General features: G+C 48.9%; 1 protein-coding gene across 1 annotated transcript in view; it reads left to right on the plus strand.

Moving 5' to 3' along the window:
* The window catches only part of LRGUK (leucine rich repeats and guanylate kinase domain containing), a 74,463-nt gene extending 62,844 nt beyond the window's left edge, over nucleotides 1-11,619 (plus strand). Inside the window, 4 exon segments of the mRNA XM_036010920.1 lie at nucleotides 922-1,123; nucleotides 1,454-1,549; nucleotides 7,965-9,277; nucleotides 9,279-11,619. Coding sequence (XP_035866813.1) covers nucleotides 922-1,123; nucleotides 1,454-1,549; nucleotides 7,965-9,277; nucleotides 9,279-10,019 — 2,352 coding nt within the window. The 3' untranslated portion in view covers nucleotides 10,020-11,619.
* The last annotated feature ends 14,594 nt before the right edge of the window (nucleotides 11,620-26,213 follow it).

Below are 26,213 nucleotides of genomic sequence, written 5' to 3' on the forward strand. Positions count from 1 at the left end.
AGGAGCCTTTTCTCTCAAGTAAGAGCTCTCTGTCCTGCTGCTGCCGGGATGCCTTTTGAAACGTAGAATTGATATGATTTTTCAGTAATAAAGATGCAGTATCGCCGTGAGTATACCTGTTTGTATCTCACAATTTTCCTTTTTGAGAATCATATTCATTAGCGTGATTCATTAGGTAGTCGAACGCTGGTCCGGCTGCCGGCCACCACAAAAGCCAAACTTGTGAGACAGGCGCTGGTGAAAGAAAAGAGGTTTATTCGAATGTCAGCAATCTGGGAAGATGGGGAACTCATGTCCCAAAGCCCATCGTCACATCTCACGGCAGATGGGGGTTTTCGTTAAGGAGGAAGAGGGGGAGCAGAACAAAGAGATCAAGGGGTGGGGCTGGAACGGCCTCTACGTGCAGACCAGCACAGTCCCCCTCCGATAAGGACCTCAGCACTGGTCAAGGGATGTTCTGGTGTGCGCCGTCCTGGTTTTATGGCACCCTGGCTTTGTGGTTGAAGGTCAGCAGACCTCCCTGAGCGGGGATGCCTGAGGGCGGAGTCTGTATCCTTTGAAGTTAGCTCCTGGGATTCTTACACACACGTGCTGTTCATCTACAGGCTCCCTATGAGTCCGCCAGCACTTACAGAAATAATGTCAGAAGTAAGAGGGGTGGGCTACAGTTCCCCACCGTTACAATTCCTCACTGTTAGAGGATGCCAGGTAGAATGGAATCTTGTATTTGCAATGATAATTTAATTCTAGTGAACAGGGAGAAGTAATCCAATTTGAGATATTTATAGGAAAGTAATAGGTAACATACAAATAAAAGAAATCATTCAGTGCAATACTACTAATTATACCTTATGTTGCCAGACACCTCCAGAATGAACTGTGGATCTATTTCTGATTTATCTTTTTTTTTTTAATGGATAGGGTGTGAGAAGTTTGAAGTACACCTATTTTGAGCCTCGATATATCCTGGTGGTGCCCATGGACAAGAAGAAATACGAGGGATACTTACGGAGAAAAGGATTATTCAGTCGTGCGGAGATTGAATTTGCTGTTTCCAGAGTGGACCCTTATATTAAAGTTAATCAGGAATCTCCAGGATACTTTGATGCAGTAATCAATGCAGGTTGGTGACTTGTAGCAAAGTTTTATTTCTGAAGTGACAGAGCACCGGGGAAGAACCCGCTGCAGAGTGTCTTGCTATTGTTGACGGAATGCAGTTACTTGTGGCTGCAGGACTGAGGTCCCTGTTTCCCTGTTGAATGTCTGCCAGGGGTTTGGCCTCAGAGGCTGTTCCCACGCCCTGTTCATGTGATGGACAGTCTCAGAACTCTGCCTACCACAATATTCATAAGATCAAATGGAGCTAAAAATATCAGTGTCATCGACAGTTGCAAGGTGACTGTATTTTGGTAGGATTCTGTTGCTTTAAAGTGCACACTCTCCTTTACTGCAGATGACCTGGATGTTGCCTACCAACAGCTGAGTCAGCTCGTTAAAGAATACCTTGGATTGCGCAAGGAACCTGCCAAGACTTTGGCTCCAGGTGCAGGTACTACCCTAGCCATTTTGTGCCAGAATTTGTGTGTGTGTGTGTGTGTGTGTGTGTGTAGAGGAAAGCTAATCTTTGAGTTGTTATTTGAATACTCATCGACTCAAGCTGCTTCTAACCACGTAATCCCCACACTCCCTCTGGGGCCATCGTCCCCACAGACGAATCACCCTCTGGGCCAGTACCTCTGCTTGTCTCCATGACCATAATGGAACTCAGAGGACCGCGCTCCGGGGACTTGCTGGGCAGTGCCTGGGAAGGTGGCAGTAGAGCAGGTGTGGTCGTCAGCCCCATGGGTCAGAACCGAGCCTTCCACCCTGAGCCTTCCCTTAGGGTCCCGTGAGGTGGTGTTCTGCTTGGCAGGTTTGTATTTAGCATTGTTTTGGTCCAAGACATTTCTTCCCCATTTCCTTTGCCAACCTTGTCCTCAAAAGGTTGCACCGCAGAGCACAGTGGGGAGACACCGGCCAGAGCATGTGAGCCCAGTCCCGGGCCTGCTGCTCCCCTGGGCAAGCTGCTTAGCTGGTCAGAGCTTCACTCGACTGTCCTGCTAAATGGATTGAATGCTCGCCACCAGCCTCATGGATTGTGTGTGGGCAGCAATGGTGTAGGATGTATAAGAGCGCATCTCCTCAGAATCTAGGATCCTAACGCCCTGAATTAGAATTTTGGTGCACGAGTAATTTGAAATGTACTTAAAAGTTTTCCCCAAATCCACCTCACACACACTAAGATGGCTACTATTGAAAACAAAACAAAACATGTGTTGGCAAGAATGTAGAGAAATCGGGAATGTAAAATGGTGTGGCTGCTCTGGAAAACAATATGGTGGTTCCTCAAAAAATTAACAATAGAATTACCATATAACCCAGCCATTCCACTTCTGGGTCTATTATACCTCCCAAAGAAGTGAAAGCGGCGACTTGAACAGGTATTTGTACACCTGTGTTCATAGCAGCATCATTCCCAATGGCCAAAAGGTGGAAGCAACCCAAGTGTCCCCCAAGGGGTGAGTGGATGAATAGCAGTTTGCTGTACACATGCAACGGAACACCGTCCATCCGTAGAAAAGGAAGAAATTCTGACACACGCTACAGCACCAGTAAACTTTGAAAACAGTGTGCTCAGTGAAAAATGCCAGCCACAAAACCATGAAAACTGTACTAGATGACTCTGCATGTATGAGGTACCTGGGGTAGTCCACCTCACAGTGGCAGAAAGCAGAGTGGTGGTGGCCAGGGGCTGCGTGAGCACAGACTGGGAGTCAGTGTTTACCGGGTGCAGAGTTCAGTTGTACACGATGAAAAGGTTCTGCAGGTGGATGGTGGTGACGATGGAAAAGTTCACAATGGCGTGAATGTACTTAATGCCAATGAATTCTGCAGTCTCGAAATAGCTGACGTGGCAAATGTGACGTGATGTGTCCTTTACCACCATAACAATGAAAACAGGAGGTCCCTCCGGTGGACTGAACCACCTCCACCTGTCACTGCAGTGAACGATAGCCCAGGCTCTCGCTGCTGTGGCGATGGGCCGCAGCCTGGAGTGCAGGCATGGTTCTAGCCCTCCTGACTCTGACCGAGGGGGACCTGGCCTGCCAGCTTGCATCACGCTGTCACCAGAGTTAAAGCGGGTGCGGTGCCCCTGGCCGTCTGCAGTGAAGGCAGGTGAGACAGGTAGCACCCAGGTAATGACAGCTTTTCCTTCTCCATGTGTTTCTTAGGGGACGAGTGACGAGAGTGTGATCTCCTAAGGATAAAGTAGCTGAGGAGAGCGCGCCCTGACTGAGGGTGGGCAGCAGCGGAGGGCTGGGCCCCGCCCACAGTTGGGGGTGGGTGTTAGGTTAGGAGGCGCCGCTCTGATTCGCTGCACGGGGCGGGGCGTGGGCGCTTTAGCAAGGCGAGTCCACCGCGGAGATAGTGGCATCGTCTATTTAATGAGGCTTCCGTCGCTTGGCGTAAGTTTCTCTGGCAGAAATCTGCTTCCTTTGGCTTTAAATCTTGGCCGGCCCAGCAACCTTCTGATGTTTAATTTGGTCCCCCCGGGTGGACCCGTCCCCGTGGGGGCTGTCCCTGACGTTGGAACGCCCTGCCCGGCTCCCCCAGCCAGGCCCATCTCCTGTTTGTAAATTAATCAGTGGGTGTTGCGGCTTTTAAATCAGCCCCTCGTGGGTTTGGATAAACAGGAGTCAGTCCCGCGGGCCTGACCGGTGCTGAGTAATGGAAAAGAGCCCGCGTCTGAGTCGGTAGCTCCGGGGACACCTCCGAGGTCCGTGCTGGGGCACGGCTCTGTCTCCGCCTCCACCGCCAGCCAGTGGGGCTGCGTCTCTCCGTCTTGTCCCCTTGCCCCGCACCCGCAGAAACTCCGGACATTCCGCCCTGTTGCCACTGGTGAAATTAACAGGCTAGATACGGTGTGCATGGGAAAACAGACTCCCATTTTTTTAAAGGTGTAATAAAACGACATTTTTATACTCATTAGGTTAGCCCTGTCGGACTTACTGAAAAGAAGGAATTATAGAATTTGTAAGATCTCGGATCCTTTAATAACTGAAATAGGGCCAGTTATTGACTGGTAGAATTCCATCTTTTAAAAAAGTCAGTGGGAGTGTCTGTGATTAATATATCAAATTGCTAACCTCAACAGCCCCAGTTTTGCCAGCAGGTTTAGTATTTTAGAAAATAATGTGTTTGTCTTAAGAAGCCAAACACTTTACCTTATTTATACAGTTAATCTATGGAGGAAGTTTTGTTTTCTTGTTTTGTTTTTTTATTCAGTTGATCGTTTACAGATGAACTTGACTTAGTGGGGGCCAGGCATTATTCAAGCGAGTATTAAAAAATTCTCATTAACATAGTCCTTATTCTAAGTTTGTATAGTGTCTCCAGTGGCCCACGAGGAGAGCCAGTGGCCTCTGTGAGTTTCAGGCCACGAGGTGCTGCCAGGGAGCAGGGGGCCAGGGGGGTGGGGGTTCACTGCAGGGGACGGGCCCACCCCCATCACCTCAAAGCCACCAGCTGACTCCCAGCAGGGTGGCACCGCTGCCCTCCGGCTCTCCCCTCTCTGCGCAGCAGGGTCACTCTGATTTTAGTTTCCATTGTTTAGGTATTTTCATGTAAATACTCATATTATTTGTACAAGCAGAACCCCTAGAAACAAACATCAATAATTTCAATATAGCAGAATATTTTATACAGGGGTCCGGCAGAAGTAAGGCCTGTTTGAGTGTGGTTGGTAGGGTAATGATATGGGTGTGATAATTTCTAGTTTTATTTTGAACATTTCACCTAAAATGCCATATGGTGTGCTTGAGTGTGATATCGTTAGGTTACAGAATCACAAGCTTATGATTTTGTATTAAAAAAGGGGCATTATTTGTGCCGGACCCTGTATGTTGAATATATATAAAATGGAGCTGTGAAAGGTAAGAGAGAGAAATAAAAACTGTAGGATTCTGGGAAACACAGCTTTGTCTGCGCAGGTAGAAAACAGGGCTAGGAACAGCAAGCCTTATTTTGCATCCTCAATGTCACCAATAATGATTCGTTCAGAGAAACCATTTGAACTCCCATTTCCCTTAAAAACACCCGCTCCGTGTAGCATGGGAGAGTGTGACTGGAGCCCGGCGCCCCCCCCCCCCCCCCCCCCCCCGGAGCGGAGGCGCTCCCAGCGCAGGCAGAGACCTGGTGGCCAGAGGCATTCTTTTCACAGACACGGGGATCCCCCATCATTGCTCCCTGAAAACTATTCCCAGGCGTGTGATGCAATATTAGATGATTCTGTCTTGAATGGTTGTTTGTTGCTTATTTGCGACCGAGGGTGCAGCCTCGGTTTCTCTCTGACGGGGGGAGAGGCACGTAGCGGTGAAGCAAGCCCCCGCCGGTGGGCACTGAGTGAGTGCCGCAGGCCCCCCCAGCCTGGCCCCGGGGGTGTGAACCTTCCGAAGGGGAGAGGCTGATTGAATTTTTATTTAATGCATGTATGCAATGGTAACTTCAGGTACAGGGTGACTATCAACCCTCGAGATCTTTAGATACACCATTAATTAAAAATGTATAGAATTGAGGTACAGAATTGTCTGAATTTTTCTCCCAAAACAATGCAGGTAAACATTCATTTCTAAAGTATGAAGACTCAAAAATCCTGAGTAAACAATATAGTTTGTATAAAATTAAGAAAAACCACCCTGGCTGGCATAGGCTCAGTGGACTGAGCACGGGCTTTGAACCAAAGCATCGCAGGTTCGATTCCCAGCCAGGGCACATGCCTGGGTTGCAGGCCATGGCCCCCAGCAACTGCACATTGATCTTTCTCTCTCTCTTTCTCCCTCCCTTCCCTCTCTAAAAATAAAAATAAATAAATCTTTAAAAAAAAACATTAAAAAAGGAATAAAAGTAATAGTAAACAATACCCATAATAAAAAAAATTAAGAAACACCCACTTTATTCCCAGCTCAGGGCAAGGTCTCCCTTTGCCCTCCCCATGCCTCTCTGCCCAGCCTGTTTCTGGAATAGCTGGTGCTTCCAGGAAAGCTTTTAAAAGCAGATCCAACTCCCACCCTAAGTTCTCACTGTAGAGATCATAAAATTAATTCAATTTGCACACCATTATTCAGAATTCTGACTAATGACAGAGGAAAATGATGGTGATGAGTCAGACGGGAAATCGGTCAATTTACCAGTCCAGAAAGTGGGCCTTTATTGCTGATAAAGGGCATGGAAGCATTTGCCAAATCACATGAACTGTTGAATTGCGAGAGCGTGTGTCGCAGGATCCGTGTATGTCTGAGTGCAGGAGAGCAGGAGGGCTTAGAGATGGAAAGAACCTTCAGCTTCGGGTTTCACTCCTACATTGCTCTGTGTTTTTACTGTGGAACACAATAGCATGACAGTTGCCATTTTTACCCTTGTAAGTGTACAACTTAGTGTCATTACCTCACTCACAGTGTTGCCTGACCATCACTACTACCCGTTTCCAAAATTTTGCATCACTGTAAAGAGGAACTCTGTATCCATCAAGTACTAACTCCCTCCTCCCCAGGCCCCGGTACCTCTCCCCTATTTTCTGTCCCTGTGAGTTTGCCTATTCTAGATACATTCACTGTGATGATATTTTGTTTTAACCTGTTTCTTGACTAAATTTGTGTTGTAATTTATGAGCCATGTAAACTAGGGAGGGAAGAATATTGAATAGGGCATCCCACCAGGAGCCCCACCCAGAGGCTAGCTCCTCCCAGTCCCCACTCCGCCCCCGACGCCCCCACAGAAATGACTGGTTCCACGGGATGCACAGGACGCGCCCCTGCCCCAGAAGGTCCGGTCAGAACCTGGAGCCGTCCAAGCTCAGCTTGCCTTGTGGGGGAGAGGAGCTGGTGGTTATGAGCCTGGTTCCCTTCTGGGGATGGCCCACCCTGGGAGCCCCTTGGGGGTCTGATTTGTGTGGAGCCTCTGAGTTTCAGGTCTCCCAGAAAGAGAGCTGAGCTGAGTTCCTTCAAGGCTGTTGCAGACCCCTGGCCTTGCAGAGCCGCAGCCTGCAGACGGTTAAGGCGATGTCGGCACCTCAGGCGTCTGTCAGGCTGCTGTCGTAAACAAGTGCTTGCTGGGGTAGCAGTGTCCAGAGGACTGTCCCTCTGACCAGAGTCACCCTGAGAATTCGCTGTCGTGGTGAACAAAGGAAGCCACGCCCCTCTGCAGCATCACCCTTGTTAGTGGCCCCTGAGAGCCATTCATAGGCCAGGGCAGACCTGGAGGAGAAAGAGGAACCCTGGGAGTGGGCGGGGGGCGGGGTGAACAGCAGCTTGAACTGGGGTCCTCAGGAGCAGCTTCTCTGAACCTGGTGACTTATGACTCCCTCGGATCTGTTCTCCCCCTCCTCCCACCCCGTACCCCATACTTATTTACGGGGTGCCAGCCCAGCTGCTTGCACCTCGGTGACCTGACATGACTCCTCCCAGAGCCCACAGTTTCTCTGAGGGGACTGCCACTAGCCAAGGACACAGATGGGACTTTGTGTGGCTTAGATGTCCATCTACTTGCTGCCATCCAGTGCGGCGCTGACCTTTAAAAAAAAGGTGGCTAAATTTAAATCTCATTCGCTGAGAAAATTTCCTTGCCACTCTCAGACCTGGATATAAATTTTGGTTCTGTGAATAAGCCCCTCTATGTTTGCTTATTAAAGTTCATGTTTTCAGTGGACAAAGACTGTTCTAAGTTCCTCTCACTAAGAGGATTCCAGGCACATAGTATCTGCAAGGAGAAGGAGTGGTTATATTCTTCCATACGTGTAATTTCATGCTTTTCAAGGGCCTGTGTGCATCGAAAAAAGGAAAGATATCCTTCTTTGTTATTAATTTCTAAAGTTACACAGTCATAGTTGTGGAGATGTTTTCAGCTAACTTCTCTTTATGTCAAAGCAGGGGACCCCTCTAACAAGAAGACTCCCTCTGGGGTACCAGCGCACCTGGTTCCTTCCCCGAGGCGCCTGGCAAAACTGCAAGCAGATGGCCGGATACCAGAGCATCTCTCTGGGATGCAGGTGTATGCACAGGTCCCGGAGAGCCAGGCCCTGGCTCCCTCCCAGAGCCAGGAGCTGATGCAGGAGGGGGCAGCCCCTCCCAAAGAGCCTTCTCCCGACAGTCACGTCACTGCTGAGCCTCCTGCACAGCCCAGCTCCTCAGCTCTCAGTACTTCCCACAAGGCCCAGGATTCTGCCCCAAACGAGAAGGCAGGGGATGCTCTCCCTGAAAGTGAGGCCAGGGCCTCCGAGATGGTAGCAGGTGAAGAAGGACAGGCGTCCACTCGGCACCCTGACCCGCCTCCAGTCCACAGCCCTCCGCAGGGCCGGGATGAGGAATCCGGGGAGGTCGGGGAAACTGCCCCCGCCCCACCCCCTTCTGAGCCTCTGCAGGGGCCTGGCCCCACATCCCTCAGCCCCCAGAGAACCCAGGACGAGGAGACCGAGTCAGCCAGCCTGCCGCCACCAAGAGAGCGTCCGGACCCTGATGGGGCCGAGATGCCTGGACCAGCTCTGGGAGATCCCCAGCGCCCTCTGGAGGAGGGAAGCCCCAAAGCCGCAGGCGCCCGGGTCACCACTCCTTACCCAGCACTGCCGCACCCCCAAGACCCAGCAAAGAGCAAACAGACCCAGGACACGGAAGACACAGCGAGCTCGCTTTCCAGAAGCCGGCTGGCTCCCACCAGGCTGCCCCAGCCTCGGGTCCTTGCCCCCCTCCAGAGCCGGAGGCCCACCCCCAAACTCCCCTCACCCAGCAGGGAGGAGGCTCCAGAAACAGCCTCAGATCAAACCGTGAGGCCCTCTCCGAGGCCTCCGCCAGCCCAAGAAGGCGACCCCGGTAAACTGCCTCTCATCAGCCCTCCCCATCCCAAACCACCGCCACCCCCGAGCGCCCATCTGGGCCACAGTCCTCAGCACGTCCAGGGAGAGACAGCCGGGGAGGTGAAACTCCCTCTGATCAGCCCCCCCACGCAGGAGCCCGCCCTGCAGCCGGCCCCTGCCCCACCGCCCGAGGAGGGCGCTCCGGGGGTCAGGCTCCCTCGCCTGCCCTCACCCTCCGTGGAACGGCCGCCCCCTCGGAACTCCAGGGAGCGTCAGGAGGCTGGGCCTGCAAAGAAGAGGCCAGCGCCCAAAGCAGGCCGCGCCTCCAGCAAGAAGGTTCCAGAGATGCAACCCTCACCGCCAAACCAAGAGCCGGTGCGGCAGGTGGGAGCTGGCAAAAAAAAAACTTCCTGTGCAAAGGGAGACCCCTAAAGGACCAGCGCACCTGGAACAGGTGCCATCTGGAAGCCACCAGACAGCCTCACAGCCACCGTCCCGGAGTGGAGCCACTCTCCCGAAGGGGGCCGCCCACCCGAGCCCCAGCCCCACTCAGGGGAACCTGAGAAGCCAAGGCCACACCCCAGAAATTCCTGAGCCACTCCACGCGGAACCTAGGGGTCCCCAGACGCTGGAAGAGGAAAAGGAGAAAGCACAATATTCCAGAAAAAAGGCCCATGCCAACCTCCCCCGAGACGGCCTGGTTCAGAAGGCAGCTGTGCCCCAAAAAGGGCCATCTTTGAAAAGAGAGCGTCCTGTGGGATTATCTCAAGCAAGTAAAACCACCCTCAGCAGGGACCAGCCACCTCAGGAGGGTGAAGTTGCTCACGGGAGAACGCTCCAGAACGCAAAGGCCTCCGCAGAGTCCACACCGGCTGGTCCCGCTGCCACGGAGCGGCCCAGGAGAAAAGCGGAGGCTCAGGAGAGGGGACGGCAGTCTCAGGAGACAAGGCCTGCTGCAGACCTCCCGGGGCGGGACGGCCCGGCCCCCTCCCAGCAGCCTGTCCGGGAGACCAGTCAGGCCAGAGAGAGCTCTGTCCACAGACACAGTGCTTCCAAACAGCAAACCAAAGAGAAGCGCACCCGAAAACCTGGGGGAGCCCCACAGGGGAAAAACCCCACTGCGCCCCAGGGTTAGCCGTCTGCTGAGGAGCAGGGCGGCCGGCAGGGACGGCTGCGAGCGAGGGGCAGTCAGAGCACCGCAGTTTAACCGTGACAGTGGCCCCTGAAGAAGTGCTAGCCGAGATGGGAGGCGGTGGCCTGGATGCTGTTGGAGGGGACACGGACCTCCCCCTGCTCTTGGAGCCAGCCCGAGCACAGGCCGCCAGCACCGTCCAGCCAGCGGGTTCCTAGAAGCCAGCCCGTCTCTGCACCGCGGGGCCTCTTCCGCAGCTTGTCGTCGTAGCCTGGAAGAGCAGCAGCCCCTGTAAAGCGGTACCCCAGCCAGTAGTGCCCCTGCCCCCGCCAACTGGTAGCATCGGACCCAGGGATCTGTGTCAGCGAGCAGCCTGGCGTCAGACTCCCGCGGACCCCAACAGCAGTGCCAGCTCTGGCTGAGGCGGTGCGGTGTTGCCATCCAGTTTTGTTCTGCTCATTAGAAACAACTGCTTTTAGATTAGCAAATTCTCTCACGCCTCTTACATCACCGAGGGGTCCAGAAGCAAGACCACCGAGAAAGCAAGCGTTTGCAGTTTCTGGTTTTTGGTTCACCGCCACCTTGGGGGGTAGAGGCCCCCACCCCCAGAGACTTCAAATCCACAGAAGATTTGTGGGAACCTTCTGAAGGGAAGAGGAAAAATTCTTGTCACGTGTGACACCGTGATCCAACGTTTTAGATGCTATCGGCCCATATTGCTTCAAACTTACCTCTGTTTGAAACATATTTCAAAATGAATAGCTTCCTCTCTCTCTGAACAGGAGCCTTGTGTAAATTAGCTCATGCCTTCATTATGCCGCACCATCTGGTAGAACTGGTTAAAAGAATTAGTGGGGTTGAAGTTCAGGCGAATTGGTTTTTGTGTATTCGTACCATCAGGATTCTCTTGCGGGCCGTGACAGGCGTCCGGCCCAGCCAGCTTCTGTGAATGGCTCAGAAGGGGGTGGAATATCTCACTCAGCCAGACGGTGGGGAGGGCAGAGTGCGGGGAGATTGGGGAGCAGTTACTGGGCAGAAGCTGGACCCTTGTCATCTGCACTATTTTTGTCATCTACCGGATCCTTATCTCCTGGACTCTTGTCATCTCCTGGGCTCTCATCAATTGTCATCTCGCTCATTTTTCTCCATGTGGGCTTTCTTCTCTTCGATGCAAGTGACTGTGTGTCAGTTTCTGCACACTAACACCTCTCAAGTTTCACATCACATTTAACAACGGGCAGCTCCCACTCCCAGAAAGCGATCAACTCAAGTGTTCATTCTTAAACCAGTCTACGCCGGCTGGGGACAGGGTCCTCTTTAGACATCCCCATTGTGCCCACTCCTAGAGTGTGTGGAATCTGCCTACCCAGAAGAGAGGACAATTGTGAGCAAAGCAACCAAGGCAAGTTTCAACTCTTAAAAAGCTGCAAGATGTTTATTGAATGCTTATTATACTAAGTGTACGATGGCATGCAAAGTTGTGTTCAGCATTCTGTATTTTTAAAATGTAATTGACAACTACATAACTGCCTGTATAAATGTGTCTTGTCTTACACAAAAGGTACGTGTCCACAAAATTGAATGTATGTCACTGTTATTTCAAGGACAATAGAGGCAACTGATATTTTAAAATCTGTGATTCGGCGATCCTCTTGTAAAACTAAAAGCCTGTGTTATAACTACCCTCTGATTTATCTGGTTTGTCCAACGTGAAAGTAAGAAGGCGAATTTTAAACATATTGCTTTACTTTGATTATGTTAGTTCATTCAGCAAGCATGGATTGAGTGCCTCCTACGTGCCGGACGCCATGAGAGTCGCTGCATACAGCGAGATAGTGAGGGCGCTTCAAGGAGCTTGCCCTTTAACGGAGGAGGCAGTCAGCAGGGTTCACACCAGCGCCGTGGGATTTGGGCAGCCGGAGGCCCTGCAGCATGCTGGGCTAAGTTTAGCATCAAATGGGCAAGAAAATTATGTATTGACTTTTCCAGACCGTCGTATGGATACCCGGGAAGGACACGGAATTCCGCCTGGGATGTGGGAATTGAATCAGGAAATCGTTCCCAGAGGAGGGTGGTGTCCTTCAACTACGTCTTCAAGGTTGCAGAGTTCATCAGCCGACCGATGGGACAGAGGGGACGGTTTCTGAAGAGCGAACAGCACACGCCCAAGCATGAAGTCCGGAACAGGCGTAGCATATTCTAATAGCCCAAAGCTCTAGATGTGTGTAAATTCAAAGGGCCTTCTGAGCTATGCCGATGACCTGGGGAACTTGATCTCCCAACAGCGGGGAGCTGTGAGTGGTTGAATTGTTATCTTAGAGGGTTCTGTTTAGAGATGGCGTAGAGGACAAATCTGAGAAAGGCAGTGCAGGAGGCAGGAAAAATGGCTGAGAAGCTTTGCACAAGAGTAGTCCTGGCAAGACAATGAGGACCTGGAATAAGGCAACCGTGGCAGGGATGGAGATTCAAGAATTACTTGAGTGGGTGTGTGGGGAGGGCAGATCGTGAAAGAGAGGGAAAAAATGAGGAGAACCTATCCGCTAAAACCAAATAGACATTTTTTGGGTCCCAAACTGGCAAAGATGGAAAAAACAAATCAACACCTGTTCTCTGCGAGTCTGAGGGGAAGGGCACTTTCCGTGTCATCGGTGAAGGGAACCGGCGCGGCTTCTCTGGGGACGGTTTCACAGTGCCTGTCAGAACCTTAGCAATCATTCATGTCTCTAACCCGGTCATTCTAACCCAAGGATTGCCATCAGGAAATAGTTTGTGTAGATTAATATCTTTATAATAAAATCTGAAAATAATCAAGCCATCTCATGGGATTTAAAAGTAAGTTATGGGGAAAACTTACAGTATCGCCATGTGCCAGGACGCTGTGTTGCCAGTAGAATCACGCCGTGGCAGGATATGGAGACGGGGAAAATATTTGATCCCCCGAACTTCAGATAATTGCACTATTTATATAGTGTCTAGGACAGGAATTAATTAGTTCAATTTGAAAGATGTAATTCTAGAAATCACCTTTCTTTATTGACCAAGCATTCAGAGAAGAGGATAAGAAGAGCCTATTTCTTTGTGTCGACGATAGATAAATAAATTAGAAGACCAAACCTTTGATCTTAAAGGGGATATTGAGAGTATGCTCATGATTAGGAAAGGTGAAGATCTTTTTGTTAGATTTATGATTTCAAATAACACTAAATGTCAAAATGATCATTGGAAATTTCAGTATCAGTACAATTCAGCTGTGTGAACTTGGGCAAGTTATGAAATTCTCATGTATAATATGGCGATAATAATATTAGGCATCTCAAGGTGATTGTGAAGATTAAATGAGTTACTGTATTGGAAAACACCCAGAACAATGTTTGACGCGTAGTTAGTGTGGATGTGAGTGCTTGTTAGTATTCACATGTAAGCAGCAAAAGCTAATTTTTTAAAGAACTTTACATTGTATTTTTCAATTATAATTTACATTTAATATTATCCTGTACTAGTTTCAGGTGTACAGCAGAGTGGTTACATAATTATATACTTTACAAAGTATCCCCCCGATATTTCCAGTACCCACCTGGCACCATATATAATTATTACAATATTACTGACTGTATTCCCTGTGCTGTACTTTGTATCCTATGACTATTTTGTAACTACCAATCTGCACTCCTTAATCCCTTCATCTTTTTCAACTGGTCCCTAAACCCCCTCCCTTCTGGCAACCTTCTGGCAACCATCAGTTTGTTCTCTGTGGCTATGTGTCTATTTCTGTTTTGTTTACTTATTCCGTTCTTTCCATTCCACATGTAAGTGAGATCATATGGTATTTGTTTCTCTGACTTTGTTCACTGAGCATAATACCCTCTGGGTCCATCCATGCTGTCACAGATGATAAGATTTCATTCTTTTTGTGGCCAAGTAATATTCCATTGTATGTACGCACCATGACACTTTTATTTACTCATCTATTGATTTGGCACTGGGCTGCTTTCATATGTGAAAACAATTTCCTAAGTAGCATTTTATCATTAATTAGAGTAGGGACAGCACTGGCCACAGCAGGTATAAGAGTTTGGCCAATGGGATGCTCTTCTCTGGAAATCCTTTTAAAATCATTGACAGCCTTACTTAAGGGGCTTAAGCAGAATTAGAATAATGTTGGAAAGAAATTGTGGTTCAACAAAACATTCCTTAGATCAGTAGATTCTTTCGTGGGCAATCGCAAGCAGCATTGAAACATGGGGTGCACACAGGAAGGACTCGTCAAATCGCACCTGGCACAGAGGACATCATACGTGTCACCTGTTGTTTGTACCATCATTATCTGACTGCTGATAAAATCAAAGGCCTTCGTACTTCATGTGTCAGACTGGTTGAATGGTAGGTGCGGGCGGAACTTGACTCGGGACTAAACCAGCAGACAATGGGCATTTGTGTTCTGTCTATGGTGGGTTAAGACACAGGCTGGCTTCTCCGAGCTACCAGGTCTAAAGGCCGCCCGTTTCCAAAGACAAAAAGAGAAAAGCAAAGTGAAAAAAGGCAAACACCGTCTCTGCTGGAGGAATCAATCGGCAAAACATCTTTGAAAGAGCTGTTGTTGAAGGGTGCGCCCTTGGCGGGCGAAGACCATGCTCACCCCAGAGGCAGGTGCGGGATGGGTGCCGGTCACGTCTGAACTCGAGCTATCAAACATGTTGCTCAGGGGAGGGGAGACCCTCAGCGGGGATTCGAGCTCCCTGGGGTTCCTGCCGGCCATCACTACCCTCTCTTCTGTCTCCTCTTTCCCCAATTCTGTACACATCCAGATCTTAGGTATCAAGTTTCTGCTCTTGAAATGGACCTGTCCTGTGTGGTATCGCCTTCCAAGTGCCCATGAACCGCTTCACGATAAACTCACCCATTTGAAAGAACTGAAATTTCAGGGGTACTTTCATCATATGGTTTAATTAGCACATTCTGAATACATGTCCAGACATCGAGGCCTTAGTTGAGCTCTGCTGCGGACATTCCAGGTCCATGGCTTCTACTGCATGTGAAGCATGAAGTTCAATGGCGAGAAACACTCTTTGAACCTCATTCTCTCTGTGTGAGAATGCACATTCGCATGCTTTTCTTTGTCCTGGTGTGGAATCTGTTCTCTGTTTAAATAGCTGATTCTTCCTTTGATGAGCACTCTGGATACAGGACTTTACTGTTAGAATGGTGTAATAATCACATTCATTTTACCATGTAACATGAACATCACTTCTGTATTTCCTTGGGCTGATATGGTAGCTTTCAACTATAAAAGCTTATTTTGCTCTGGAAAATTGTTACGGATATTATGTAAAATGGTTATTTTTCAGGTTGCTATCATTCCTTTCTTATAAGCACAGACAGACAAGACTTTTAAGATTTATTTCTGTCCTGAAAAAATAGGTTCTTTTGGCACCTTTATTGTTGCGATAACACTTCCTAGTGAGCAGAGCTTTTCCCTTTATTTTCCACTACAAACTGTGTAATTGTCCTATTAAAAATAAATACATATTTTAATTGTGTAGCAGATTTTTGTGCTTTTTTGGCCATGTTTATGATTGTATATTTCAATATTGAGAGTCTTTTGCAGGGATTTTATAGGTATTTACAGTTTATATATTGTATGTATATGTATTTAATCCTGGTAGGTATAAATTACTCTTGTTAGTTAAAAATTGCATACAGCATTTTTATTACCCATTACTATTCCCTAAATAAACTTTTTTTTTTTTACGTTCCATTTGAGTGGGGCGGGGGGAACTGAACAGTATTGAAATCATGTGGGCGTCTCAGTACTTTCCTCTGAAAATTAAAGGCTATTTTCAAGTTACAACTTTCCATGTGTCTTTAAACAATCTCTACTGTTGATTTTTTTTTTGCAAGGTTTTGTTTAAATGTTTAAAAATGGTATTAAAAAGTGTTCCATCTCATGTGTTTGAACAGGAGGGCGACTCGGTTACTTTGCTGTATATATAATCTTGATACAGAAAAGCCAGTTATTAAAATAGTGATTTTTGGTTTTCCAGATACAACTAACCCTGAACAGCACATGGGTGAGGGGTGCCGGCCTCCCACAGGGTCCAGAATCCATGCATAACCTCAGAGTCCCGCAAAGCTTAGCTACTAATAGCCTCCTACGGACTGGAAGCCTCATTGCTAACAGTGAACACGTATCTTGTGTGTTATATGCAGCATACACTGTAAACCTAGATAAAAGAAAATGTGGTTATGAAAATCATGAGGAAAATACATTGACTGTGTTTATTGAAACACACACACGTGTACATGGACCCGTGCAGTTCCAGCCGTGTTTTTCAAGGGTCAGCTGCATTCACCGTCTGACCGCCAGGTTCTAACTTCGTTACCAGGTACTGCCGTGGCTGTGGGCCTGTAATAGGAGCTCATTGATGTCCTTCATGTTCCCCTTTCTTTGATGCCGGAACAGGCCCTGTTTAGCCTATGTGATGATACGACATTAAATATGCGTACAAGTCTTTATTCTTAGCTACATGGCTTCGGCTGCACTTACCGCTTAGGTTGGGCTCTCTCCTGATTCTTTTAAGATGCTTTATACCAATATTATTTTAATTCACTTGACTGCAGAAGGACATAATTTTAACTAAAAGGTCTAAGCCATTTAAAATTAATTTGAGATGTAGTTCTGGTTGTTCCAGATATTTCATTTATATTTTCCTGCATGTGGTAATGATAGTAATCCATAAAGTAACTTGAAAATCTGTCATGCGTCATTAAATTCATTTATGCTTCATTGGAGGTATTTAAATAAATTTACCTAGTCTATACACTGAAGAACTTGGTTTTTTGTGTGCCATAAAGTAAATTTTATATATTTTTAATGTTGCCTCGAGGCTGACTTTAATTTAGGCACTTTGAATAAAATCACATTAAGAAACTTGGTAGTAGGGCATTCTACCATAGCATGGGAATCATGGTTTTTCATTAACTGAGAAGCAGAATCTCCTGCTCACTGAGGTTCTCAGACACTAGGAACTATAGTAAGGACTGAATGAGACTGTTTATCACAGGAGTCCAAGTCACTGAAGTGGGGGCTTCACCACACAGTGTAATAGTCATCTTCACCCAGAATGCTTTGCTGCTGAGAGACCATTAAGTCGTTCAATTGTTAGAATTATATATAGCTGCATTGTATCAGATTGACCTTGGCTTATTTGCACCCTAGTACAAATGCCTGATGTCTCAGAAAGCTAGAACAAGGAATGCTCATACAAACGCTATATTTTGAATAAGGTTTATATTTATAAACCTTATATGTATTTTATATATTATATGTATAATAAAGGAATGTATGTATTTTTATTGTGCATATGTTCCTTTATTTTATATATATATATATAATCCTTTCCTAAGAAATGATTTCAGTGAATATAGCTTCTATTTCTTTAAATTTTATCCTAACTTTTTTGAAATTAACCTGGTCTTTTTTATAGTGCTTTATTCTTACAGTCCCATTGAAAGGACAAGTGTTTGGGTTTTGGTTTTGGCTTTGGTAGGGCCCAGGATCCAGCCTCTCCATCTCCTCTTCCTCGCCTCGGCCCCCTAGAGTCCTCAATTTGGTTGCGTTACACGTGCTCCTGGGCGCCTCTACAGAGCCACTCTCGCCGTCCCAGAAGCCTTTGCCCCAGGCATCCGAATGCCTCTCTGCTGCATGACTTTAGATCACGATCCAGCCTCTACCCCTGCAGGTTGTGGTGTTGGGACAAATCCAAATACAAACATTTTTTCTCATTTGAGAAAGTTCCTTTACCCTATGTTATGCCTTTTATTTTAAACTTCGTGTTCTTCGCCCTACCAGATATTAAGCCAGTTCAGCTGAAATTTCTAAGGTCGTCTAAGAAGTGTAGTTCCGTGGATTCTACAGACAGAAACTACTTGATGAAATTGTGGACCAAACTGTCATCCAAAAAGACACCAGCGGTAAGGAGGGACAGATGGGCGAAGGCCCAGGGAGGGCGGCGTGGGGTCACACAACAGTGGGGCTGCCGTTTGCCGGTCAGACTTGCCACCAAAACCGTCCTCCGATGGGCGGCCTGTGAAGACGGGTCTTTTCACCTGTTTCTACACCTCTACAAAGAGGTGTGGGGTCTAAAAACAGAATAGTCAGTTTACATTTCAAGACTACCTTTCCCCCAGCCTCTGAGTCTACATGTACTCTAACACTCGGCTCTACTGTTTAGCAAGAATAGAAAAAGCACAACCATAGAATTAATGCCGTAACACATGTACTTCCAGGGAAAACACGCTTTGTTGTTGGGATCTAACTTACAGTGATCCTGTGCTGAGGCGCACAGTGAGCTGGCTCAGACAGAGAGTCCTGTTTTCATAACTCGGCCCTACTGAAACCAGGCACATAGCCTCATCCCAGGCCTGCTGTCTGAGCGCTCGGAGACATCAGTGTGTGCAGAAGCACCGAATGCGGCTGGCGCTGCATGCAGATCAGGAGGCGTGCATCTGCCGTTGTAGTGGTTTGCAGGTGATGATCTGGGAATACGAAGAGATCTCAGCTGTCACAGAAGCGACAGAACTTCCGTTTGGGTCGTCGTTGCCTGGGACGTGTTTCCTTAAGCCTAGCCTGTTCTGAGGAAATAATCACATCGTCATCTAAAGGCAGAGCCACGGGCAGTGGTCCAAAGCATCAGATGGGCCACTTCCGATGAAAGGCCGCGGCAGCGGCACAGCCAGGCGTATGCATGCCACTCTGATTGAGTCATGGAGTGGGGTGTTTGAGGTGGAAGAAACAGATACCCATTCAAACCAGCTTCAGTGGAAGTAGTTCCATCGTAAAAGTACAGGGAGTGGGTTCCTAGTGCATGGTGAGCAGGGATGACACGCAGACCTCACAGAAACGAGCTAGGGTTAGAAAGTTAGGTGCTCTCTGCTCCCTTCGCCTCTGCTTCTCTTTCTCACGTGTTCCGGGAGCTCACACTCCCCGCTGGCCTCCTCCGCATAACTTGTGCTCATTCTCATGCGAGGCAGCCCCCGCTCTCCTGACCTCTTGGCTCTGTGCCTGCCGTTCCCAGCAACTTCTCTCTGCCTCTTTGGCTCAGACTACGGAAGGCAAGAGCATCTCACTGGTGCAGCTGGGCGGGTGTCTCGGCCTTCCCACGCAGATCGAGTTAGACTGTGTTTCCGGTTCCCTGTGGCGAGGCCAAAGGCAGGGCCACTTGGTACCGATGGTGGCTCCTTACAGGGAGCTGAGGCAGACTCTAAACCCCTGTAAATAATATGAATGCGTTCCCTGCTACTTGAGTGCTTGTATGTCTGAAATAAATCTGGAATTGTTCCCATCCACCTAGGATCTGTGGGAAATCAAGCAGCAGTCTTTGGGAGTGGAGATCACGCCCCTTCTTTGGATTAAGTTCAAGAGCCCTGAGGCCCTCACCATCCTGGAACGTTGTGGGAGAGGCCTGGGCCCCTAGACCTCGCTCCATGGGTGCCACGGGGCTGCTCCTCCAGGACCCTGGTTCTGTTCTGAGCCAGCCGCTCTGGGTTTCTCCACATGCCGGCCTCCTGCTAGGGCCTGTGCCTAGTGCTGACCCTGAGACCTTGCTGTCCTCAGGGGTCCTCCTCCTGCAGGAGGAAGCCATCAGCTTCTGTCCTTTGGTCCTGGGAAAGCCAGCTCTTTCCAGGGCGGTCTGCTGCGCCCTGTCCACTTGCTCTCCTGTCCTTGGATGGCACGGCTCTATGCTTCCCAGAGCTGAATAACTTGTTCTGTAATCTCCCCTCAGACACGGCGCATCCACAGCATGCACTCTGGAACATGGGTCTCTGGCACCTGCATTCATTCCTGAACGATCAGCCCGTGTCCTCACAGCCAGGACCAGCTCATGGCCCCGTGAGGCTGCGCTTCAACACACTGATGCGCAGCACACACCCTTGGTGTGCCCCCTCTGCCAGTCGGGGGGACTCACGATTTCCTGAAACCTAACCAGTCTGCTCATTGCCTGTGAGAAAGCTCTCAGGCCGAACTGAAGGCAGCTTTCCTGGGTGAGGGCACTCAGGGACCTAGGAGTGGGAGCAGGAACAGAGAATGTTTTTTAAGCAACATTATATATTCTTGGCAATAATTCACCTCCAACTTTTCAATAGAAAGTTAACGCACAGTATGGAGAAACGAGCATGATAAAAAGTCAACATGAGAGCAGAAGAGGCCCCTGGGTGGCAGTAGATGGGAGAGGGGAGCAGATATCACCAACCACCGTTTGCCAGAGGGCCCGGTGAAGTTCCACACGCCCAGGGTCCCCTCCACTCCCCCCACCCCCAAACTCACCTTGTCCCTGGGCCTTTCCGTCTGCTCCCCTCATCCTAACGCTCCACTCTTCCCGTGCGCCTTGATGTGTCACCACGTGGATGTCAAGGTGCGGGTGCAAAACAGGGAGGCTGCGTCTGTCCGAGTCTCAGGGCAGCGATCCTGTTCCTCGGAAGTCACACGTGTGCATGTGCTGTGACTGGTGTGTGTGTGTGTGTGTGTGTGTGTGTGCGCGCGCATGACCGCCTCTGTGTGCGTTTCGAGTCCAGCTTGCGTCTGTCTGCATTTACCTATTGGGGTCTTGACCTGAGAGGAAATGCAGCAACTTTGAGTTCGTGTGACAGTCTTGCCACCTACTGGGTGATCTTACAAGTCACTTGCTGGCTGTGAGACGTCATTTTCCTTTCTGTAAAGGGGAGCTAGGAATGCCTGCCCCACAAAGTCATTGTGTCAAACGCTTATGGAGCCTCCTTCTAAACTGTTGACCCTAAAACCAGCATTAATTGTTGTTATGGCGACCATGGCCAGCAGGGAGGGCAGGAGGGGTCCAGGCCCTCAGCTCTGGCACGCCTTTACTGTATACCAGGTTCTGCACCAGTTGTATAAAGAAGTAATTGCTGTGAATTCTGGAAATCAGTGCACCTGACAAGGTTATCCGATACAATGCCAATATGCAAAAATGTATTGGATTTTAAATAATAGCAACACGTATTCCCTTTCCTTCCCCTCCCTCCCCTGCCCCTGTCCCTTCCTGTTTTATTCCTCTCATTCGTCTCTCTCCGCCCATCCTGAACGTGTTTAATCCCCACCATGCATGCCAGAACTGGATTTGCTTTTCTGTGTGCAGCAGGCGTTGGCTGACCGGGCCCTGTTCTAGACACCAGAACAAGACGGACCTGGTCCCAGCCTTCTGGAACGAATAGTCCGGCAGGCCAGGGTATGGGTGGGGGCAGCCAGCGTATGTGTAGCTCTTCTACTGCGGCCTTCCTTCTGTGAGCGGAAAATGGGCCGATGGAGCGTGGGGAGCCTCAGCGTCACTGACTCCTCATACACCCACAGCTGTTCTTGTATCCAGGGTCACTGGGGCTTCACCCCAGGACCCAACGAACTTGTCTTTCTTAGGAAGAAATGTCCAAGAATATGACTCCTTATCTTCAAGTCTGGGGAGGGGGGAGGAAACTCTGCTAACATCCCTTTTCTTGCTAGTTACTCCAGCAGCTTATCAATATCCAATGCTTTTTGTATGGCTTTTTGTATGGCCATACTTTAATATGGGCTTGAATAATTTAATAAAATAATGTCCTCACTGCCTCATCCCCTGCTTATACCGTCACTCCTGCTGGTTTCTCTCTTCTCTCTTCACAGCCTAAATGGTATTTACTTTTCTGAATGACTCCCAACGCACATTAATTTGAACGTCTCTACAGATTCTAGGAAACTATAAATATAGTTTTAATCAGCCTTACTTCTTAAACATGATTTTCTTGTTAGGTTTGAGTTTTTTTAAAGACGCGCAGCTCTTTTTTACTGCTGCAGAACGTACGTAGCGGAAGTACCCAGTGAGAAGCTGTAGATGCGTCTCTCACCCGCACAGTCAGGACAGGGGTCTGAGTCCTTGGGTTCTGCTTGTCAGGCGTCACTGTGCTCTCTGTCCCCGTCCCCGGCCTGAGAGCAGCCCGGCCGCCTCTGCACACGTGCATGAAGGTGGTGACGGCTTAGTGAAGATTTTTTGCCCTGAAATTACAGCGACCAGGTCTTCGCCTTCTGGGGGTAGCTTTCTGAATTTCAATTATATCTGTTTCTTCGGCAAGTTCCTCAGACCTCCTCAGGGGACACTCTGGCTCCTGGAGCAGACCAAGTTACCGGAAGCCAGTTCTTTAGGAAAGAATAGCCGAAGGACCAGTTCATTCAAAGCCAACGTCGCAAGCGCACGTGTGCGTCAGACAAGGCAGGGCAGTTGCAGAAAGGACCCAGACGTGCGCGTGGGCCGGTGAGCAGTGGCTCTGGTGGCGCAGCCGTGGACACCGACATCGACGAAGCGCGGTTTCCTTCCAGTGCTGAGACCGTCCGCGCAGGGAGCTTGTCCTGGATTGCACAGCTCACGGGTTTCCGTTTTGGCTCTGGAAGAAAACTGCTTTCCTCTGCACGGGTGCGTCCTTCAGTGCCCAGAGTTCAGCACCGTGTCCATTAGCTGGAATAATATGGAAGGAGATGCTTCTCCCACCTGCCACCCGGTTACCCGGCGGCACAGTTCGCATCATGAATTGGTGGCCTATTAGCGTGAAAGTATCGTTTATGATCTTGGTGGATGCACATCAGATGGAAGGGTGTCCGCCCACTGCACTTTTTTATCCTCAGAATGTATTCTTCCTTCGGCCAGTGGGCGCCTTCAGGTCGCACCTGGGGGGGTGGGGCAGGCTTTGTCCGCAGAGCCACCGTCCGCCACGGATGAGAATAAGTCTACCAAGACATGATCTGCTTGGGGAGGAAAGGTGGCCAATCTCTCAAAGGAGAAGGACCAGGAGCCTGTTCCTCAATGGGCTTTTATTAGGTTCATTTTGCACAGGGATACAGATAAAGCTCCTTAATCATTGCCAGAAGTAAGGATCAAACAATAGAGAACAAAGAACTCTGAGGGCCTATTCTGAGTCAGGGTCAGATAGCTAAAGAGCTGTAAAACTTTGAGGAACAAACTTAGTTCTTGTTTGGACCCTTATCAGTTAATTGAGAGCATTCTAAACAAAGCAGGTTTCACAGCACTTTACATATTCTTTCTTAGGCCTGATTGCCCGGGGAACCCGCCCTTTCCAGCACAGGGCTGCACCACCCTCTGTCATTGTTTCAGGCTTAGGTGGAGCAAGGGAAGTAATGCAGCCAAGAGATTGGGAGATTTTCTCACAGACAATGAGGACTCAGGCTATGTCAAAGCCGAGGGGCAAGGGTCCATCACCCCCTTTTGCTGTAGCCCCCAAAGTCCGTCCTTGGGTCCTCCCACGTGATCGTGCCTGTCTTAGATCATTCCCCCCCCTTGGGGAATCTTACCTGTCATTGGCAAACCGACCAAGCATTGGGGGCCAGTTATGGATGAAGTAAAAGGAGCAGAAGCAGCACTCCTGCCAGGGAGATAAGCTTTTGTCTCCTTAGCGGCTTACGGTCTGAGGTCATTCCCTCAGCCTTAGCCTTGGCGGGGGTTACAGCTTCTGGTACCAGGCAGGGCGGTTCCCAACATGCGCCCGCCTGTGTCCTTTTTCCCTGACCCGTGCTGTCTTTGGTAGGTAGCCACCTTGCTCTCCAGCACGACAAGACATTCTCTGCTCTGTTGTTCCTTGCCTGTCCCAGACTGGGAACCAGCCTCTTCTGCAGGAAGCTCTGCTTTCTGTGAGTGGGCGATGGCCGTCACCCCACGCTCACTGCTGGTGGGAGGCCACCGTTCCCAGGCCTCTTCCGCTAGTAGATAACACATCTTGGGTTCATGCAGCCAGTTCAGATCCCAAGACTTCAGGATTCTTACCTGACTTCCTCTCTGTTTCACATATTTCTCCCCTTCCACACTGAGAATCCTGACCCTGACAGACATAGGGAGTGATAAAAGAATAGCTTATTAAATTTTCTATTTGTTTTATCCACATTACAGACAAGAGTCTCAGTATAACAGTACTAATGTTACCAGCACCCATTATAAGAACCAAAAACAGTTATAAAAACTGGGGGTAAGCATTCTTCCCCTTCCCCCTGCACCCCCGTTGTTAGTGTTGGCTGTGCCAGAGCTACGCTATCAGAACACACGGTGGTCACGCACCCTCTCTCTCTGAACTTCCATTCTGTCTCAGTTCTCAGGTCTGTAGGAACTGAACACTCCTCTCATTAGCATTTCAGTAAACGTCTCTCTAGCTGTTTTGTTATCTGAGCTCATTCCCTGGTGAAGACAGACAGGGCGGTGGGAGCAGCGCTCCCTGAAAACTGACCTGCTGACAGTCTCTGACACTCCTATGCTTTGTAGTGTGTGGGTTTTCTTTTTTTTTAACTTGTCCTCTTTCCTTGTTTTGCTTTCCTTTGTCAAGGACTCTTAGGGTTTGTATGCGGCTTCTGCTTTGTGTATCTGAAGTATTTGTCATTTCTCTTGAATCCTTTTCACCACTTTTTTTTAATTTAAAAACTTCCTCCACTTACTTTCTCTTTCCTTGACAGCATTCTTTATTGTTTTATTCACTCTCACATTCTTTCTAGTTTAGTTTTTCTTGCTAAGGTGGTTTTTTCCCCCTTATATTTCTGATTCTTTCCTGAGTTCTGTCGTGTCTTTTCCGAGTTTGTAGCATCATAATTTATTCACTCCTTCATGTGGTGTGTCCTTTACTTAAGATCTTTGGTTTATTTTGAAGTAGTGGACTATGGACTTTAGCTGTTTTGTGAGCAAGCTTTCATTGCGTGTAGAGGTGTTATTTTACTCCTTTCCTCTTTTTTCTCATAAATACCTTTGCATGGGGTTTGACCAGAGAATTCTCATATTTATGTGAAATTAGGTTTCTCAAGCTGTAAGAAGGCAGCATGGTTTCTTCAAATAGGGATAAAATATAAAATCGCTTTCTTTCTGACATTTCCTGGCTATGTGTCCCTCCCCACTTAGGTCTAGACTTTCTCTTCCCTTTGTCTCTGCCGACCCTGACCCAATTAACTCGTATTCCACTCCCCCGGCTTTTTTTTTCCTTTTGGTGTGAGGAGGCCCTGCCTGGGAAGGGAGCCTGCGGGGTCCGTCTCTGGAACTCACGCGGCTCCAGCTCCTTCCCCACCTGCTGTGCACCCCCAGCCTCGCCCCTGCTGGAGCGGGAACAGCCTGCTCATGTTTCTGCTGTGGTCCCCTGCTGTCCTGCTGTGCCGCCCAGGGATGCTTTCAGAGCTATTTTTGGGTTCTCCTGTTCTCAGGTCTTTTAGTCACCCTGCTGCTTCCTTCCTTCAGCATCCGCTTGCACAGGAACTGGTACCCTGCTGGTATAGCAGCCAGTACCACCTGTATCTGGGGCTTGAGGGCACACCTTGTCACCATGTTTTCTCATAAATGCTTCAATATGCTTTATGTTGCTACTTTATTTATTTTATTTTACTGCTTAGTTGCTCTGTCTGTTTCCATGTGGGGATTCTGGAGGATCCCAAAGCCATGCTTCCTCGACCACTGTCGTCTTCCCAGTCACGACGTAACTGAAATCCAGCATCAGTATAGGAGAACCATGAGGACCGTATAGAGTGAAATCACAACAGCCAATGAGTACGCAAGTACACAGTGATTGGAGGAGGAAGAATAAATCTCCCTGAGAGGAGGACAGCAGATGTGGTCAATCTAGAGTTATTTCGTGGTACTATGAAATGTTATAGGCATATCTGTGGAGGTATTTAAGTATACAGTTTTTAAAAGGTGAAATTTATTAGATTCTATTTATTTTTAGAGGGGAAGGGAGAGAGAAGGAGAGGGAGAGAAACATCCATGTGTGGTTGCCTCTTGCACGCCCCCAAGTGGAAACCCTGCCTGCAACCCAGGCATGTGCCCTGACTGAGAATGGAACCAGCGACCCTGTGGTTTACAGGCTGGTGCTCAATCCACTGAGCCACACCAGCCAGGCCTGAATGGTGAAATGTAAAGAGTGGATTCCTGTCTTCCCTTCTTGTCCCACTCCAGACCCCCTCCCCCACCCCCACCCCACACATAGTTCCTCCTCACCCCACTCACGCAGAAACATGGAGCTGATGGGCAGGGAGATGCTGAAATGGCCTGGCAGCCACATACCCACCTGAGAGCCCATGTGCCCAGCAAGTCCACGGGTGAGCTGTCACATGCTGTGTGTCCTAAGGGGCAATTTCAAAAGCTTGACCACAGTTTCTCAAGCTAGCCACAGTTGATAGCA

Source organism: Phyllostomus discolor, chromosome 10, assembly GCF_004126475.2.
Source record: "Phyllostomus discolor isolate MPI-MPIP mPhyDis1 chromosome 10, mPhyDis1.pri.v3, whole genome shotgun sequence".
Classification (NCBI taxonomy): domain Eukaryota; kingdom Metazoa; phylum Chordata; class Mammalia; order Chiroptera; family Phyllostomidae; genus Phyllostomus; species Phyllostomus discolor.